The sequence below is a fragment of the Crinia signifera genome, chromosome 19 (genome assembly GCF_055691185.1).
Source record: "Crinia signifera chromosome 19, ASM5569118v1, whole genome shotgun sequence".
In the NCBI taxonomy this organism is placed as follows: domain Eukaryota; kingdom Metazoa; phylum Chordata; class Amphibia; order Anura; family Myobatrachidae; genus Crinia; species Crinia signifera.
Genome location: NC_139226.1, coordinates 144373256 through 144391160, shown reverse-complemented (window position 1 = coordinate 144391160; position 17905 = coordinate 144373256). Strand labels below are relative to the sequence as shown.

Sequence of the window (17905 nt, the reverse complement as noted above, 5' to 3'; positions counted from 1 at the left end):
GGCGGAAAAGGGATTTTGTACCTTGTCCCCCTTAAGTTCCTATACTTGTGTCGCGTGAGGTCCCCGGCCAGAGGAAGGGAAGGGGGAAGAGGGAGGGGAGGAGGGGAGGAGGGGGGAGGGGGAAGAGAAAAGGGAGAAAACATGAAAAACATATAACAACACTTATTCTGTAGACATCTGAACAACAATCTAAACATATTATTCATACAAGTAACATAGCCACTGGCGGGGCTAGCGATGCCTTGTGCCAGCATCGCCTTCCAGCACTTCCGTGGCTCACCCTATCTGGGGTGCGCAGCTACTGCGACCCACCTTTTCTGTGCGTAAGCACACAGCTACAGAACTCAAATTTGTTCGTCAATATTGAAACTGAACAGTAGGTAAAAAAATGACAAACTGCAACTAAGGGTTGATTATTGTGAAACAATTAACTTGTAAGAAGCCCATTAAGGGCCTATGATGTACAGGGATCCTCTTAGTGACTGTAATGATGACATAGCGCATCTGTGTGTAACGTTGTGTATAAAGAAGGGGGCATAAAGAAACGGAGGGGGGGGGGCATCCTAGCTTCCTAACCAAGGGGTTGTGAGACAAGGGGGGAAAGGAGCCCGGAGCGATGGGAGAGGGAGGAGCTAATTTAAAATCAACTGGTCCTCAACAGTATCTTCGTCAGTTTCAACATTCCCGGTGGTCCCCTTGGGTAACTACCATGTAAAGTATTCTAGCTCTATCCGGTTCCGAGTGGGGATCCCTCCCTCTTAACTGAAATTTTACATTATACTGAGAAGAGAAAAAACAGAACAGATAACCAAATTATAAACATTCAACCCATAAGGGTTCTTACGGTCTCAGCCCCAACGATGTCCCATCTCCAATTTAGCACACCTTCTATTTAGTTTAGTCCTCAGGTTATGGAGTCCCGGTTTGCTGGGCTGTTTACAGCAGCCCTTCTCGTGCCTCTGTCTACCGTCGTCCATGGCTGGTCATGTAACGGCGGCGGAGGTGGATCTAATCTGGCCATTAATTGGGTCCACTCGTTGAGGTGCGGCTTAGGGATGTTTAACGTTGAACAGAAGTTCTCTAGGTCAGCCGGATCTTGCAGGGTAGCTTGTCTTCCGTCATGTGACGCTTGGATGCTGAGTGGGAAGCCCCATCTAAATCTGATCTGGTTCTGTTTCAGGAGATCTGTAAGGGGCTTAAGCATACGCCTCTGCTGGAGTGTAGACCAGGATAAATCTGGAAAGATATTTATCCTATCCCCGTTAAATTCGATGGCTTCAAGTTTCCTTGATTTCATCAGGATGGTCTCCCGGTCCATATGGTAATGTAATCTGCAAATGACATCTCGTGGTCTCTCTGACTGTAGGCCCCTGGGTTTCAGGGCTCGGTGTGCCCGATCAAACACGATGTTGGAGTCTGGGTCTGCCTCCAGGATCTCATTGAAGATCTTTGTTAGGGCGTCTATCAGCCCAGGGCCTTGGATGTCTTCAGAGAGGCCTCCTACCCGTAAGTTATTCCTTCTCCCTCTGTTGTCAATATCATCTATCCGACGTTGAAGCAGTTTTAGCTTTGGGCGTGTCCCGCTGTGACCTCCCGTAGTTTGTCTTGGAAAGTCTCAAGCGAGTCCGTGCGGTCTTCCAGAGTCGCCACTCTGTGCGAAGTCTGAGCAAGGTCTGCTTGGATAGCCGATACTTCCTGCTTTATTGATTCTCGTAGGGATTGTTCCAGATCAATAAAGTCCTTTTTAGACGGGAGGTCCGCTTTGGTGGGTAAGGTACGGAGATAAGATAAGACCTCTGACAGGGTTACTTCAGAGCTTTGGGGGGGGTGAGGGTCTGGAGGGGCCTCCATTTGGAGCGGATCTCTTGGTGATCGAGAGTTCTCCGAGGGTGGTAGTGATTCCTCTGCGTGCAGATCTGAGGCTGGGGTAAGGTATCTAAAGATATTTGTTCTTTGTTGGTTTTCACCTTGGCTTTTAGGCACCGGCGTCTGGGAACTCCGTCTCGTTTTCCCCATATGTGGATGATGTACTAGGATCCCTAGATGTTGGCGTTCAGAAAGGATTAGTGGCTCGTCATTGTTGGTTCAGTAGTATGCCGAAAAGGGGGTGGGAGGCAGTGTCAACACCACCCCATCGCGGGCGGGTGATTAGGGGGTCATGACCTGGCCGTCAGATGATTAAAGTCTCATTAGTGCGGTTAGAGGCCCGTCGTGGCGGAGTGGGAGGTTGTCTGAGCCTTGTGTGTGCTTCTCTCCGTCACACTGCAGGGGAATTTGTTAGGCTAGGAGAGAAGCCTTGAGGAGGGGAGGCTTCCAGCACGCTACCAAGTGCTCCGTGTTTCTGGGTTTCCCCAGAATTTAAGTCCCCCAATCCCACCGGTCTCTTCTAATTTTATGTTACTGGGCTCTTGCAACTTTGCAGGTGAACCAGGTCTGAGGCTTCTGGTCAAAAAGTTATAGAAACTGTTCTATTGGCTGTTGGTGAGTATACAGATGTAATTTTACTGATCGGCCACAAGATGGAGCCTGTTGCCTGTGTTGGTTGCAGATATACTAAAGCAGTGGATGCAATATTACAGGGCAAGGTTTGTGAAAGCAATGTTTAGGGAAGGTGAGTTCGCGTGAGCCCTTCTTGTATTGTAAGTCCTGCTAGAGCCAGGTCCCTAGGGAGAAATGGCAAGTGTCTGCTTCCAGACCGGGTGTGGGTAGCTCCAGGTATCGGAGAGACATTGGAGGGAGGGGGGAGGGAAGGGGGATGAGAGCCCTGTTGGAAATACAGGCGCACAGGAGGGGGGAAGTGCACTTGTGAGGTTGTGCACAATATAGGGGTGCAGCCACTCCAGGGGAGTCCCTTAGAAAATGCTGTGCCCACCTGCTGGACAGAGTGCCCAGGCCTCCTCACCCCTTCACTCCGTCATGTAACGGGGTCACCTCTGTGTTCTGACGGCGGCCGCTGCTTCCCGTCACTCTCCCTTTTCTGCGCCTCAGATCTTGGCCCGATCAGCCCTGGGTGCTGATCGGAGGCTTGTGGGGAGCCTGGGAGGGTCCGCAGGCGCCGCCTGTCCACCGCGCACCACGTCTCCGTCCCCCGGCATCTGGTGCTAAATTGAGGCCCCGGCTTCCGCGATTCGCAGGCCGCAGCCTGCAGAAGGGCTCAGCGTTCTCCCCGGCTCAGCAGCTTGGTCGCGCTTTGGGCACTTGGGTTCAGGGGGGTCTGGGGGACCCTCTAGGGAGCTTTTGACCACAGGTATGGGGATATTAGTGGCAATGTATTACTTTCTGAACGGAGCTCCACGGGGATGCGTCCGTACAGTATCGTGTCTACCTTTTTAATGTCGACCTTTTGGGGTAGACCCATTGACCATCTATCTAGACATTGTAGGACCATACACTGGAAACACTCGCTACAATGAGTCCACTTTTTACCTGTCCATTTTCCTTTATAGAAAATCTTCATATCCATCACTCCAGATAATCGGCCAATCAGAACCTCAGCCTGGGCGCCGTTGTACTTGGAGGCCCTGAAGATGCTGAGCTGGGACCAGTCATCCCAGTAGATCTGATTCTAGATCCAGGAGAAGCGAGGCGGGTTAATTGGCAGCAGAGCTTGCGGAACACCGCGCTTTATAGAGGTTCTCTCGCTTACCTTGAACACTGCAATGGCATACGGATGGGGGAGACTGTCTAAGATCACCGTCCTTTGCTGGCCATTGAAGTCGATCCTCTCTATGCGATCCATGTAGGCCTCGGTCCAATAGATCCAGTTTTCATCTACAGAAATTCCATTGGGCCATTTAATGCCATCAGCCACCAGATGTCTCACTGCGGAACCGTCCATCTCACTCTTGTAGATTCCATGCCGTTCGTCGCCCCAGTCTGTCCAAAACATGAACCTGGCAAAAAAATAAATAAATCACCAAGCGACCAATGAGATTCTACTTCTTTATTTAGCACCTTGTAGAAGCTATTTAGAATCTGATTGGTTGCCCATAGCAATATCCCATCTTAGTAAACAAAGCCCCATCGTGTATTATCTGTACTCACCCAGCCTTGGGCACTATAGCTAGAGCCCTGGGCCGTTCCAGAATGGAAGAATTGACCAGAGTCAGGCGTAAGTCCCCGTCAGGGTTGGCAACCTATGAGTGGAAATAGATTTGATGCCAAGGCAATGCGTGCACTCAATCACCTAACTTGCGTACACTACGGCAACATACCTCTATTTTTTTAATGCCGGCATCGATCCAATAAAGTAATTGGCTGAGGGGATCAAACGCCAGGGACTCCACAGTCTCCAGCCCACTTCTGACAAGGACCTCCTGCCCGGAGCTGCCGTTCAGGCACAGCCGCTGCAAGAACAATATATCATCATTCCCAGGAGACCAGGGACGAAGCCATCGTTAGATTGCACTCATGCCTCCTGATCTCTGCATATGGAGGAGACCAGTGTTTACTGTCCATCTGTGTTACCAGTTACAATTCAGCCAACAGTTAATCCGTGTTGCAGTTTGTTAGTATTGGGGCAGATGTATTAAGCCTTAACAAGAGATAAATGCAAGGGTGATAAGGAGAGATAAATGTCCGTCCAATCAGCTCTTTACTGACTTTTTTCAAACACAGCCTGTAACATGGCAGTTAGCAGGTGATTGGCTGGACGTTTATCTCTCTTTATCACCCTTGCATTTATCTCTTGTTAAGGCTTAATACATCTGCCCCAGTATTCCTGATTAGGTGACAAAGAAAAACTCATCTAGAAATCAGAGGAAACAGCAAAGGATGGCTGCTGCAGTTAAGGGCCCCACACACAGCACAATTTTCAGGCATTTTCTGAGCGATTTTACTAAATCGCTCAGAAAATGCATGTAAATCGCTGTGTATATAGCCCACACAGCGATTTACATGCGCGCCCCCGCCGTTCTGAATCTGCACAAGATTCAGAATGGCCCGGTCAGTCAATTCATAACAGTCGCTCAGAAGCTCCTGCTCATCTCCCGCATGTGTGGCGCGGGGATGAGCAGGGCCATCTGAGCGACTGTCATGCCGGAGCACGCCGCCCAGATGAAGACCCACTGACGCCGACCTGGGAGCCCCGCTGCCGCCGACCTGGGAGCCCCGCTGCCGCCGCCTGGAAGCCCCGCTGCCGGAGCCCAGCTGATGAGATGCTTCCTGGACCTGCCGGGTGCCGCGCCCGCCCTCTGCAGTCACATGGAAGCTGCAGTGAGAGGACGCGACGCTGGAAGACACCGAAGCTGGTAAGTATATACTAGATTTTTTTACACTGTGACACCGTGATCCAGCCTAGGGGCTCAGTGACCAGGCAGCAGCAGCAGCAGTCCCCAGTCCTGGGAGCTGGCTCTGGAAAATGTGACTATTATAGAGAATATTTGCTGCTGTAATTACAATAATTTGCACACGAGCAGGGGAGGGAAGCTGAAATCATTTACAGCAATGTTTTCTAATAGTGCATTAGCCACCTGCTAGACTGGCTTTATTACATTACAGAAAAGCACCAGGGGAAGACACACTAAGCACCATTTACTATGGCTTTATTGCTTTTCAGAAGGTGTATAAAGTGAAAAGTTGATCCGCAAGGTATATGTACTAACACCTATGCTTTCATTTCAATAATTCCTTGATAAACCTCCGTCACCGCCCACCCCACAGCATAAAGACCCCTGGGATTAATATAAAAACGAGGAGCTTTCTGCCATAAGCAAGCCTAGGCTGCAGGGTGCTGACTGCACAAATGAGAGAGGACAGGGTAATCTGGAGGAAAAACAGGATGGGAATCCCCATGTCAGGAGAGCTTTCAGCACAATGAGCAGGACGTGCTGCGGATCTCTTCCATAAATGATTTATACCTGCTTGTGTAACGTGTAGATCCCTGCTAGGTGTCCATTATACTCCTCACACGGTGTCACCAGCAATTATGGATATAATAATTATCTAGCTACTACAAATGAAGGTTATACTATATTGCTCTATCTAACTATATATATATATATATATATATATATATATATATATATATATATATATATATATATATATATATATATATATATATATATATATATATATATATATATATATATATATATATATATATCCAAACAGGTTGTTGTTTGTAGCAACAAAAGCGCACTCACCAGACTTCATCCACTGTTAAAAGGCAAATCTTTAATCCATGTCACTTAAAATCATCAAGCACAGTCGACGTTTCGGGTCATAGTGCGACCCTTTGTCAAGACAGCTTATGGTGTATTACTCCATCTGAGCAGCAGCTGACTGAATCAGTCACAGACCCCCTGAAATACCAGTGTGCTCCGCCTCCAAGGTCAGAGTCTCACAATTCTAGCCAATCATATACAAGTATATAGGACCAAATTAATAAACTCAGGTGCGATGTAACTTACCCCATCTAACAGGAGATACACCTGCACGCTGCCGCAATCACATGGCGAGCGGCGTGCGTTCCATCTACATAGACGGATTTCTTCTTCCTGGTGATGCGTGTCATTGACGCATCATCGCTTACCCAGAAGTTGGTCCGCGTCATCACTACAGTGATGCGCTATACACATCAGCCTATCAGCGGCGCTTCCCATGCGTTCCAACATATCATAGATACTTCCTGGTGCCGCCATTTGCGTTCCATACTCAAAATGTGCTGATGTGTTTATTTTAAAGCTTTAAATCTTTTGACTACTGGTTTTCTCATGGTGTACTAACGCCGTTCAGCCAGCTTTTGCTCAGTGTATATTAAAAAACAATAAACCACACATTTAAAATTTGCCACAATCGATGCAATGGCTACCAAAATCGGTCATCACTATTGCAATCGATGTTGGCAAAAGATCGCTCTCCAGTGTTTGATATCATTATCCTACCTCAAAAAACAATACATAATGCGAACCCAGGCAAGGAAAAAATAAACAAGAACTCTACTTATAGAAAATTGCAAAATAACATATACCACAAATCATAAAAAATCACTAATATTGTGTACTGTGTCATTTATTTATTTATTTATTTATTTATTTATTTATTTACAGGTTCTTATATAGCGCAGCAGATTCCGTTGCGCTTTACAATAGTAGACAGTGATAAAACAAACTGGGTAACAACATACAGACTTGGAGGTAGGAGGGCCCTGCTGCAAGCTTACATCAACACTACTGTTCCTCCAGGAACATGGTCAGAGTGTTTTTTTCATTTAGCCCTTTCGGTGCTACAGTTTCAAGATGATGTATCCAGAAAGCCTCTTTTTTAAGGAGTGTCAGTCCACGATCACCCCCTCTTGGTGACGGGGGTATCCAATCTATCACCATATAGCGGAGGTTCGAGACCTGATGTTTAGCACTCAAGAAGTGCATTGCTACTGGTTTATCTGTGGTACCCGTAGCTAATGCAGCACGAATGGTGGATTTATGCTGGCTTATTCTTTCGCGCAAAGTTCTTATAGTTTTTCCCACATATGACAATCCACATGGACACATCAAGTAGTAGATTATGTGGTCTAGTAGGCAATGTAGCCTGTGGCGCAAAAAAATCTTCTTCCCACTGTGTGGGTGACAGAAGAATGTACCCACCATCAAACCTTGACAAGTCGAGCATCCTAGACACTTGAAGCATCCTTTTTTCTTAGTCATCCAGTTGCTATCTGGTACTTCTAAGTGTCTTGTGCTTGTACGGTACAGAGTGTCCTTTAGGTTACGACCCCTTGTGATACTTATTAGTGGCTTGATTCCCTTCAATTTCTTGAAAGATGGATCTGTGTCGATCAAGTGCCAATTCTTACGTATCGAGTTCTGTGTTGTACTCAGATTTGTATCACAATGTACATTAAGTACCAGGCGTTCCTGTTTGGTCTTGTTATCCGTATCAGGCTTCGTCTGGTGAGTGGCTCTAGCCTTCCTGAGGCATCTCTCGACATCTTTCTTATTATATCCTCTTGTTAGGAATCTCTCGAAACACTCCGCCACTTGTTCCTCAGCAGTTTCACCATTGGAGTTGTTACGAAGTACTCGGAGGAATTGGGATACAGGTAAGTTCATCTTTAGCTTTGGTGGGTGGTGGCTTGTAGCCCACAATAATGTATTGCGGTCAGTCTCTTTCCTGAAGAGTGTATATTGGAGTACGCCATCTTTCTGTGAGATAGTTACATCTAGGAAATTAATCCCAACAGTACTGCATGTAGCTGTGAAGCGCACTGGACTCGCAATTTCATTTAAATGGGTCACCATATCATTAAATGTATCCACATCGCCACGCCAGATAACAATCACGTCATCAATAAAACGCTTAAAGTACAATAGGCTCTCACCATATTTAGGTATTATATGGGTTCTCTCATAAAGATCCATGTACAAGTTTGCGTAGCTAGGGGCCACATTGGACCCCATAGCCGTCCCCGCTAGCTGTACAAAATGGCTGCCTTCATACATGAAGTGATTTTCTTTCAAAACCAGTTCAAGGAGTGACAATAAAAATTCTGTTGGGGGGTTTTTACTTCTACGTGTTTGTAAAGCCTCTCCCACTGCAACAAGACCATCAATATGGGGTATAATTGTGTACAGTGAGCACACATCAAGTGTGCCCAACACCACATCATCTGGTAGAACCCCAATTTGGTCTAGATCCTTTAGCAGATGGCCGGTGTCTTTTAAATATATATATATATAATCTGAAAAATCACTGCACACCAAAATTATATATATATATATTCAAATTGGGAGATTCAGCACGGGAGATTTCAAATCTGTCACAACTGTCACAGCCGCACATGCCATCAAACTGCAATATATATATATATATATATATATATATATATATATATATATATATATATATATATATATATATATATATATATATATATATATATATATATATATATATATATATATATATATATATATATATATAGTGCAGTTTGATGGCATGTGCGGCTGTGACAGTTGTGACAGATTTGAAATCTCCCGTGCTGAATCTCCCAATTTGAATCTCTGACACAAATCTCTCTGTATGTGGCTCATTGTCTGAAATGAGCCACACGAGTTAAATCTCTTGTGCTGAATCTCCTGTTATGTATCTCTGGCACACATCTCTGCGTATGTAGGGCCCATTACACAGATGGGTACTTGTTTCCTAGCAGGGCGCCCAGATTTATTAGGTACGCAAACGTAGTGAAATCGCATCTCATGCCGCATTATAGTAGCATGCGATGCGATATTCCCGTTCCCGCCCCCCTGTCAGATCCTCTCAGAGGTGATATTCTGTCTTGACAAGAAGCATTTCTCAGAGCTGGTGGAGATTTATTGTGATTTGTGAGAAAGTGATAGTAGTTATTATTGAGATGGCTGCATCCGTGATGACCGTGTTCACGCTGCCTGAGACAGAGGAGGAGGCGAGTGTTTTTTCAAGGATGCAACCTGCTTCCCGTGGCGCAGAATTGCGCAAATGCACACGTTATGCGGCTTTCAGTCAAAGAAAACATGTGGCGCTGCCATGTGAAAGTCTGCCGGTTGAAGGTGAGCCTGAGATCGGCCCATTGGTTCCCAGGGTCTTTTGTCACCCTGGTGAGATTTATATACGTATGGGCCCAGGAGATGACATCCATCGATCTGTCAGGAACAGCTGGACATTTCCAAGTAGACGGCTGTGTTATACAATAGATGGATGAGGGAGGCGTGCACAATGGGCCTTATGGCGCAGCCGCAGCGCTGTATTGGCGGCCCAGGGCACATCGTGGAGGTGGACGAGAGCATGTTCGCCTGGAGGAAAAGTAATGTTGGCCATATGTTCCCACAGCAGTGGGTTTTTGGTGGAATATGTCGAGAAACGGGACAGTGCTTCCTCACTATGGTGCCAAGACGCGATACAAGCACTTTACTGGCGGCTATAGTGGAGAATGTCGAGCCAGGCACCACAATTTACAGTGACTGCTGGAGGGCGTCCCACACTGAGCAACTTCAACTTGCTGGGTATCAGCACGCCCAAGTCAACCATCGATTTAACTTTATCGACCCGTCCACAGGGGTGCATACCCAAAATGTTGAACGAATGTGGGGTGCGTGCAAATGGTGCAACAAGCGCCACAGAGGTACAGCACGTCACATGCTAAATTCTTACCTCCAGGAACTTATGTGGAGAAAAACATTGGGTGGGGATAACCCATTTGACAGAATTCTGGTTGCACTGACCCTCCTTCCTAAGGATGACTAATTGATTTTTACTGTGTTAATGTTTTATTGTTTGTAATGGATTCATTCTTATTATCTTTCAGCTTTTTAATATATTTAAGTAAATTTCCAGTTCTTAGTTAACACATGTCGTCATTACTGTGTCAGCTGTATGATTTTGCAGGTGTGAATGTGTTCCTAAAATACCAGCATTACCCACGCTACCCCGATGCGTAACGAGCCCCATGAGGGGCGGCGGAACGCGTCCTCCGACCTTTTTATACCCCCACTATCCACGTCGGCGTGGAGTTGATCTTATATAGCATGGCGAGCCCTGCGAGGAGACGCGGATTACTTTACATGTATTCCGCGTCTGCTCGCCACGATTCGGGCTCGCTGCGCTCGCCACACTATATAAAATCGGGTCCACGCCGCCGTGGATAGTGGGGGTATGAAAAGGTCGGAGGACGCGTTCCGCCGCTGCTCGCCACGCTTCGGGGTGGAGTTGATACTGGGGTTGATGCTGAACAATGGCATAGGCGCTTACAATGGATAAAACATTTTATTAGGCCTTGTACCTGAATGACATCCAGCGTGACATCCGCCCAATATAAGCAGTTGCTCTCATAGTCAAAGTCCAAGGCCACGGCACCACGTAGACCCTTCAGCGGAAGCTCCTCGCTGACCCCGGACAACAGATCGTGCCGGTAAATGGCATTCCTCATGGCGTACAGGATGAACTCATTCTCCTCTTTGGGAAAACAGATAGAAAATGCTACATGAGGGACAGCGCACATTAGTGATGCAATATCTATGCTACAAATCAGGTTCTACAGGAGGACTGACCGCGCAGGATTTCAGGATAATGCAGCCGAGAGAGGAAGGACTTTCAGGTGCTGTCAGCCATAGTGCAGCCGAGAGAGGAAGGACTTTCAGGTGCTGTCAGCCATAGTAACAAAGGTGGACATATATATATATATATATACATACATACACATACATACATACATACATACATACATACATACATATACACACACACACACACACACACACACTATATACCTAGCGGAAGCAGAGATGGCTATGAATCAGACCAGGCTAATCGCAGATTGTATATATGCAATACCTGATAAACCACAACCATCTTCACCTCACTAGAAGCAAATCTGTATAGGTCTAGTGTCCCTTCGTGTGTCTCTGAAACACTGCCATATGATCTGTTGGCAGTGAGTGACACTACATCTTTTTATCTCACACATGCACAAACACAGATGTGATCACAAGGTAGCAGACTAGCATTCGAAGGATTTGCTTCGAGCGGACTCACTAGTATACTATAAAGACTATAAGAAACTATCAGTATATCCAAACAAGCAAAGAAACTTTGCAACGCATTCTATATACAGTGCATCATCCTCCAGAGATTGCAGAAAGGCAGGTGACTTACCCCCCACAGGACAGGGGACCTCTTCTCCATCCAGCCGGGCCGCCACGTCTCCCCCAGAGCACGTATCTCCAGAAATCCTGCGGTAACTAAACCGAGGACCTAACTGTTAAAATGTGCAGCAATGATGTAATATCTCGCTGGTATGGTCTGAAATTCACATATTATACAGATAACACTAATGTCTCTGCCTGAAAAACTAAACACAAATGTTCCCAATACACATATGAGATTTATGTCTTACCTGGTAAATCTCTTTCTTCGAGGACATCAGGGGCCACACCGTTACAGTGTGTAGTGGAGTGGGAGTGAGCACCAGCACCCTAGAGGTTAAACTTTAACTGCCTCCCAGGCAGCCAGGATCCTTCCCTCCTCTACCCCGCCTCCAGGCCAAGGATCTCAGTTTTTTAACAAGCCAAGGCTGAAGACGAGAGAAGAGAAGCACCGCACAGAAACACATTCTGAACACGTTAGTACCCTCAACCGAGGGACAATATAACATAATCGTAACTTAACGCAACTTTAACTAAAGTAAAGGAGGCGCGGAAGGGAGGGATACCTGTGGCCCCTGATGTCCTTGAAGAAAGAGAGATTTACCAGGTAAGACAAATCTCATTTTCTCCTTGGGGAGACATCAGGGGCCACAGCGTTACAGTGGGATGTCCTAAAGCAGCCACCTATGGGTGGGGACACGCCGGTGCCGCAGCCAACACACTCTGGCCGAAGGCAGAGTCCTGGGAGGCAAAAGTATCAAAAGCGTAAAAACGCAAGAAAGTACCAGCTGACGACCAAGTCGAAGCTCTGCAAATATGCTCAGCTGTTGCACCGCCCCTAACAGCCCAAGACGCCCCCACAGACCTAGTGGAATGTGCCGATACCAGCCGTAACCGGAAGAGAGGCACCCAGGTATGCCTGCCTGGTGACAGAACGGATCCATCGGGCAATAGTTTGTTTAGTGGCCAGCCATCCTCTCTTCTGGAAGCCATACAGCACAAAGAGAGAGTCCGACTTGCGAAAAAAGACCGAAAGCGGTGCACATAGATGCGCAACGTGCGGACAACATCCAAGGAGGACTGATCCGGGGACGCATCCGACCCTTAAAAGGCCGGAACCACAATTTCCTGGTTAACGTGAAAACTGGACACCACCTTCGGTAGGTGAGAAGGAACGGTGCGAAGAACCGGCCGGTCAGCGTGCAAGACCAGGAAAGTGGACTTGCAAGACAGAGCAGACAGATCCGACACCCTCCGGGCTGATGCTATTGCCAATAAGAAAACAGTTTTCCAGGTGAGCCAACACAGGTCCACGGACCGCAAAGGCTCAAAAGGTGGTTTCTGAAGTGCAGATAGCACAAGGTAAAGGTCCCAAGGAGCAACCGGAGGGACAAAGGGAGGCTGGATATGCAAAACACCCTACATGAATGTGCGGACATCCTGCAACAGTGCTAACCTACAGCGAAACAAGATGGATAAAGCGGAGACTTGAACCTTTAGGTAGATAAGCGCAATCCAGCCTCCAGGCCCTTCTGTAAGAAAGATAGAATCCGAGTCAGGCGGTAAGTCCTAGGACTGAAGTGGCGAGTCCTACACCAAATAAAGTAGGCACTTCACACGATGGTAAACCCTCACTGAGGAAGCCTTCCTCGCTCTAAGCATGGTGGATATTACTCGTGCATTAAACCACCAAGCGCTCAACAGGGAGGTCTCAATAGCCACCCCATCAAAGCTAGGCGCCTTAGATCTGGGTGCAGACACGGACCCTGAGAGAGAAGGTCCAGGCGCAATGGAAGACGAATCGGGGGGGCCACCGACAGAGCCTGAAGATCTGAGAACCAGACTTGTCTGGGCCAATGCGGGGCCACCAAGATCAATGTGCCACCCTCCACCTTCAGTTTGCGAAACACTCGCAGGAGGAGGGAGAATGGCGGGAAGGCGTACATCTGCCTGAACGGCCACGGGGCGAACAGGGCGTCCACCAAGATGGCGGCCGGGACGCAAGCCCTGGATCCGTAAAGAGGGACCTTGTGGTTGTGTTGAGAGGCCATCTGGTCCACCTTGGGTAAACCCCACCGTCGCACCAGCATCTGGAACACCTCCTGATTGAGGGACCATTCGCCGGCATTCAATGTTTGACGGCTTAGGAAGTCCGCTTCCAATTCTGGACTCCCGGGATAAAGACCAGAGAACCGGAATCTTCTTCTCCACCCACTGAAATATGCGGGATGCTTCCACCATTGCGGCCCAGCTGCGAGTGCCACCCTGGTGGTTGATATAAGCAACCGTTGTTGCATTGTCCGACTGGACCTGCACCGGGGCAACCCCTCAGTCAGGGTTCCGCCAAGCAAAGAGCTCGGAAGACCACCCTCAGTTCGAGGACATTGATCTGGAGCTTGGCCTCCGAGGCAGACCAAAGGCCATGGAACGACATCTGGCAAGTGACAGCCCTCCAACCGCGGAGACTGGCATCAGTGGTGAGGAGGGTCCATTGGTGGATCCAGAACTGGAGGTTCTGGTCCAGGAGCCACCATGAGAGAGAGAGACGGACTGTTGGTGAGAAGGTTAGCACCTGAGATCGGAGAGAATGGTAGGATCCCGACCACTTGGAGATGATCTCCTTCTGAAGAGGGCGGGAGTGGAACTGGGCATATTCCGCCATGTCGAAGGCCGACACCATGGAACCCAGTACCTTCATGCAAGCATGCATGGACACCCGTTGAGGAGAGGAGTCGACGAATTCGGGACTGCAGAGTCCGACGACGGTCCTCCGGCAGGTAGATCCTCTGATGGATGGTGTCCAATCTGGGCCGGAAGCAGTGAAGACTTGTCCCAATTGGTGAATTAGCCATGGCGTTCCAGGAGCTGTAACACCATAGTCAGGTGGTCCCGGAGAAGGTCTGCAGAATGCGCCAGAATCATCAGGTCATCCAGATACGGGAGTATCCGGATACCCTGTCTGCGCAGACTGCTGCCCATCACTGCCATCCCTTTTGTGAATACACGGAGGGGGGGGGGGGCAATGGAAAGACCAAATGACAGGGCCCAGAACTGAAAATGCCGGTCCTGGATGGCAAATCGCAGGAACCGTTGATGTTCCGGACGGATGGGGACGTGCAAATACGCATCTTGTATGTCCAGAGATGCCATGAAGTCCACGGGCTGAAGAGCCAAGACGATGGAGCGTAGGGTTTCCATCCTGAACTTGGGTACACTTACAAACTTGTTTAGCTCCTCCAAGTTGAGGATGGGCCCTTAGGAACCGTTTGGTTTCCTGACCAGGAAAAGGCCGGCGTAAAAACCCGAACCCCTTTGGGCCGAAGGAACGGGTATGACGACTCCAGTCTGGAGCAAACGTTGAACGGATTGTTCTAACACTCTGCGCTTTTCCAGGTCTGATGGGAGACTCGTGTAAAGAATGATCTCGGTGGGCGATGTCAAAAAGTTAAGGAGTAGCCCTGAGAGACCACCTCCTGAACCCAAGCGTCTGTGGTGGATTCCAGCCAGAAGGCCGAAAACCCCAACAGACGACCGCCCACCTTGGGATTTTCCAGGTGGGGGCCCACCCAGTCATGCAGAAGGCTTGTCCGCAGGTTTGGGGTCAGGGCGTCTGGTAGCCCCGGGACGCCTGCCTCTAGGATGGGAGGATCTGTCCCCTTGGGAAGATCTGGAGGAGAAGGCCTGTTCCCTACCACGGCCCTGGAAATGAAAGGACTGAAAAGTAGGCCGGGGCCGCGAAGTCGGGCTGGATGGTAGGAAGGCAAGTTTTGTAGCTGCCACCGTAGCAACCATTTTATCCAGTTCAGGACCGAATAAGCGGGAACCCTCAAAGGGAAGAGCCTCCAAAGCCTTCTTTGCGTCAGTGTCAGCCTTCCAGGAACGCAGCCATAGGGATCTGCGAGCGGCCACTGCCGAAGCTGACACCCTAGAGGAGAGAGTAGCAGAATCAAGAGCTGCCTCACCTAAGTAGAGGGCAGCCTGATACATCAACTCTATAGTAGGCAGCAGGGTTTCTTCTGGGGCCCCCTCAGACACCTCTGCCGCCAGGACAGCAGTCCATTAAATAAGGGCCATAGCCACCCAAGCTGACGCCAGGGCAGGTCTGCCGGCTGCTCCAGCTGTGGTGTAAATAAGCTTCAGGAAGTTTTCCAACTTCCGGTCCGCTTGGTCTTTAAGAGACGATGTAGGAATTGGCAACAGAGAGGCTTTTACAAATTTTGCCACATGAGTGTCTACCCTGGGGGCCATCTCCCAGGGGTCCTATCCTCCTGGGGGAGAGGATAGAGGGAGGAAAAGAGTTTGTGAATGACAAACCTCCTTTTGGGAACCTTCCAAGCCTCCCTAGTGGCCCTGTCCAGGTTATCCAACTTGGGGAACAAAACCAAGGAGCGTTTAGGGCGCTTAAATATAGGGCCCAAATCAGTAGGCGGATCAGCATGGTCTTCTAATTGAAGGACCTTCTTAACCACTGTAACCAGGCCCGGCACATCGAGACGAGACGGGCGGGTCCTCTAACGCAGGCGTCCCCGTCAATGGCGTCATCGACGGCCTCCTCCACATAATAGTCACCCTGATCCTCCTCCTCCTCCGTATCCTGCAGGAGGAGGGGCCGGAGTGGCGCATGTTTTTTAACTTAAGACCCGCGTCTATCTGCGGGCAATGAACCCTTCCCCTGGGCATCCAATGCTGGGGGGGCTACACCCACTGCCGATGAGGATGGTACGGGCTGCCAGGGCAGCACAGCTGAGACTTTGTCCACTAGCTGCGCCATCATCTGCACAAGCGATGAGGCCCAAGCAGGCTCCTGAGAGGAGGCCGTAGATGTGGGCGGCGCCTGCGCATTGTAGCGGTTTGTGCATAAGCCGTCCTGTATATAGTCCAGGGGAGATAGGCCCGCACTACAGGCCCGCACTACAGGCCATGCATGACAGCAATGCTGGGGCCTCCCCCCTCTTGAACTTGCCCTTGTTGGGCATAATTGTAAATACAGGAGGGCTAAGTACAATAAGACACCAAATACACTGTTCAGCAGTTAATGGGTTAATAAAGTACACAGAATACAGCATGCATACATAGGCATACAATGCAGTGAAAAGCAAATGGCACTAGGCTCTTGCAGCAGCACTAATAAACTGTGACCTGTGTCCCGCAGGAGAGGTACAGGGGGGACTTGCCCAAGCCTCCAAGCAGTGAAGGAGTGGAACCCCGGGTGGCAAGGAGCTTCCTCCGTGTCCCTCCTCACGTGCAGCCAGGCAGACAGGAAGGGATGTCAGTGGCGGGAACGCTCCGTGTCAAGCACAGTTCCCTGCCTACTGTCCAAGGGGGAAGGGCTAATGGGGGGAAGCCACCTCCCCCTGCTAACAAATGGCCACCAGGGATTTGAGTCCTCATAAAAGCGCCGGTAAAATGGTGGGGATCCTGCGCGAGCCGGGCGGCCCCGCATACCGGCACTGCTGCCCACAAACAAGGTACCCTGGTGGTCCAGCGGGATGGGCAGCGAGCCGAACGACCGCTTGCTAGCACAGCCGGCGGTCACCCCTGTATCAGCCGCTTTGCGTCTCGCTGCGCTATCGCTTGCGCACTCCCGGCGGGGAGCGCGTTACTCACTGCTTGTGGTCCCCGGCGTCCGTTGGCGGCTGTATGCTCCCCAGTGCCTGGGGGCCGCTGCAGTTCCCCAACCTTGAGTGGCGATGCAGCGCCGCACCCGGGTGATGGAGCCAGCAGCGCAGGTTTCTGTACAGACCCCCAGTGCTGCTGCTCTGTCACTGACAGGGTCAGTGTAAAAGATGAGAGAGAGAGAAAAAAAAAAAGTTTGGCTGCTAATACAGCAGCCCCTCTAGTGGGTGCATCTGTCTCCTGCCAGCAACCGAAAAAACTGAGGTCCTTAGCCTGGAGGCGGGGTAGTGGAGGGGAGGAGCCTGGCTGCCTGGGAGGCAGTTGAAGTTTAACCTCTAGGGTGCTGGTGCTCTCTCCCACTCCACTACCCCACTGTAACGCTGTGGCCCCTGATGTCTCCCGAAGGAGAAATACTAATCAGACATCACTTTGCAGCAGTCTCACTGACTTTCTGATGAATAGTAGGGGATATAGAAGAGATGTTAGGGGGAAGGGGATTAAATGGACAGAAAGTGACAAAACATATGTACTATAGTACATTATAATGGCTATTATAGGATATAGGGTCAGCCCATAAATACACTGCATTTATTGGGTGCAAGTGACCGGTAAGTCCACCCCAGACATTCTCTGTTTTTAGGATTTCAGCAATGGCTCTGCTCTCCACT

The 17905-nt window shown here is 49.3% G+C and overlaps 1 protein-coding gene across 2 annotated transcripts in view; it reads right to left on the bottom strand.

Moving 5' to 3' along the window:
* Positions 1-17905, bottom strand: part of SORL1 (sortilin related receptor 1) — a 182074-nt gene that overhangs the window by 94110 nt on the left and 70059 nt on the right. For both annotated transcript variants that reach the window (XM_083163586.1, XM_083163587.1), the window contains exons 16-21: positions 11632-11717; positions 10760-10932; positions 4215-4346; positions 4045-4136; positions 3647-3893; positions 3427-3565 (exon numbers count right to left, since the gene is read on the bottom strand). In XM_083163586.1, coding sequence (XP_083019712.1) covers positions 3427-3565; positions 3647-3893; positions 4045-4136; positions 4215-4346; positions 10760-10932; positions 11632-11717 — 869 coding nt within the window. The remainder of the gene's footprint in view (positions 1-3426; positions 3566-3646; positions 3894-4044; positions 4137-4214; positions 4347-10759; positions 10933-11631; positions 11718-17905) is intronic.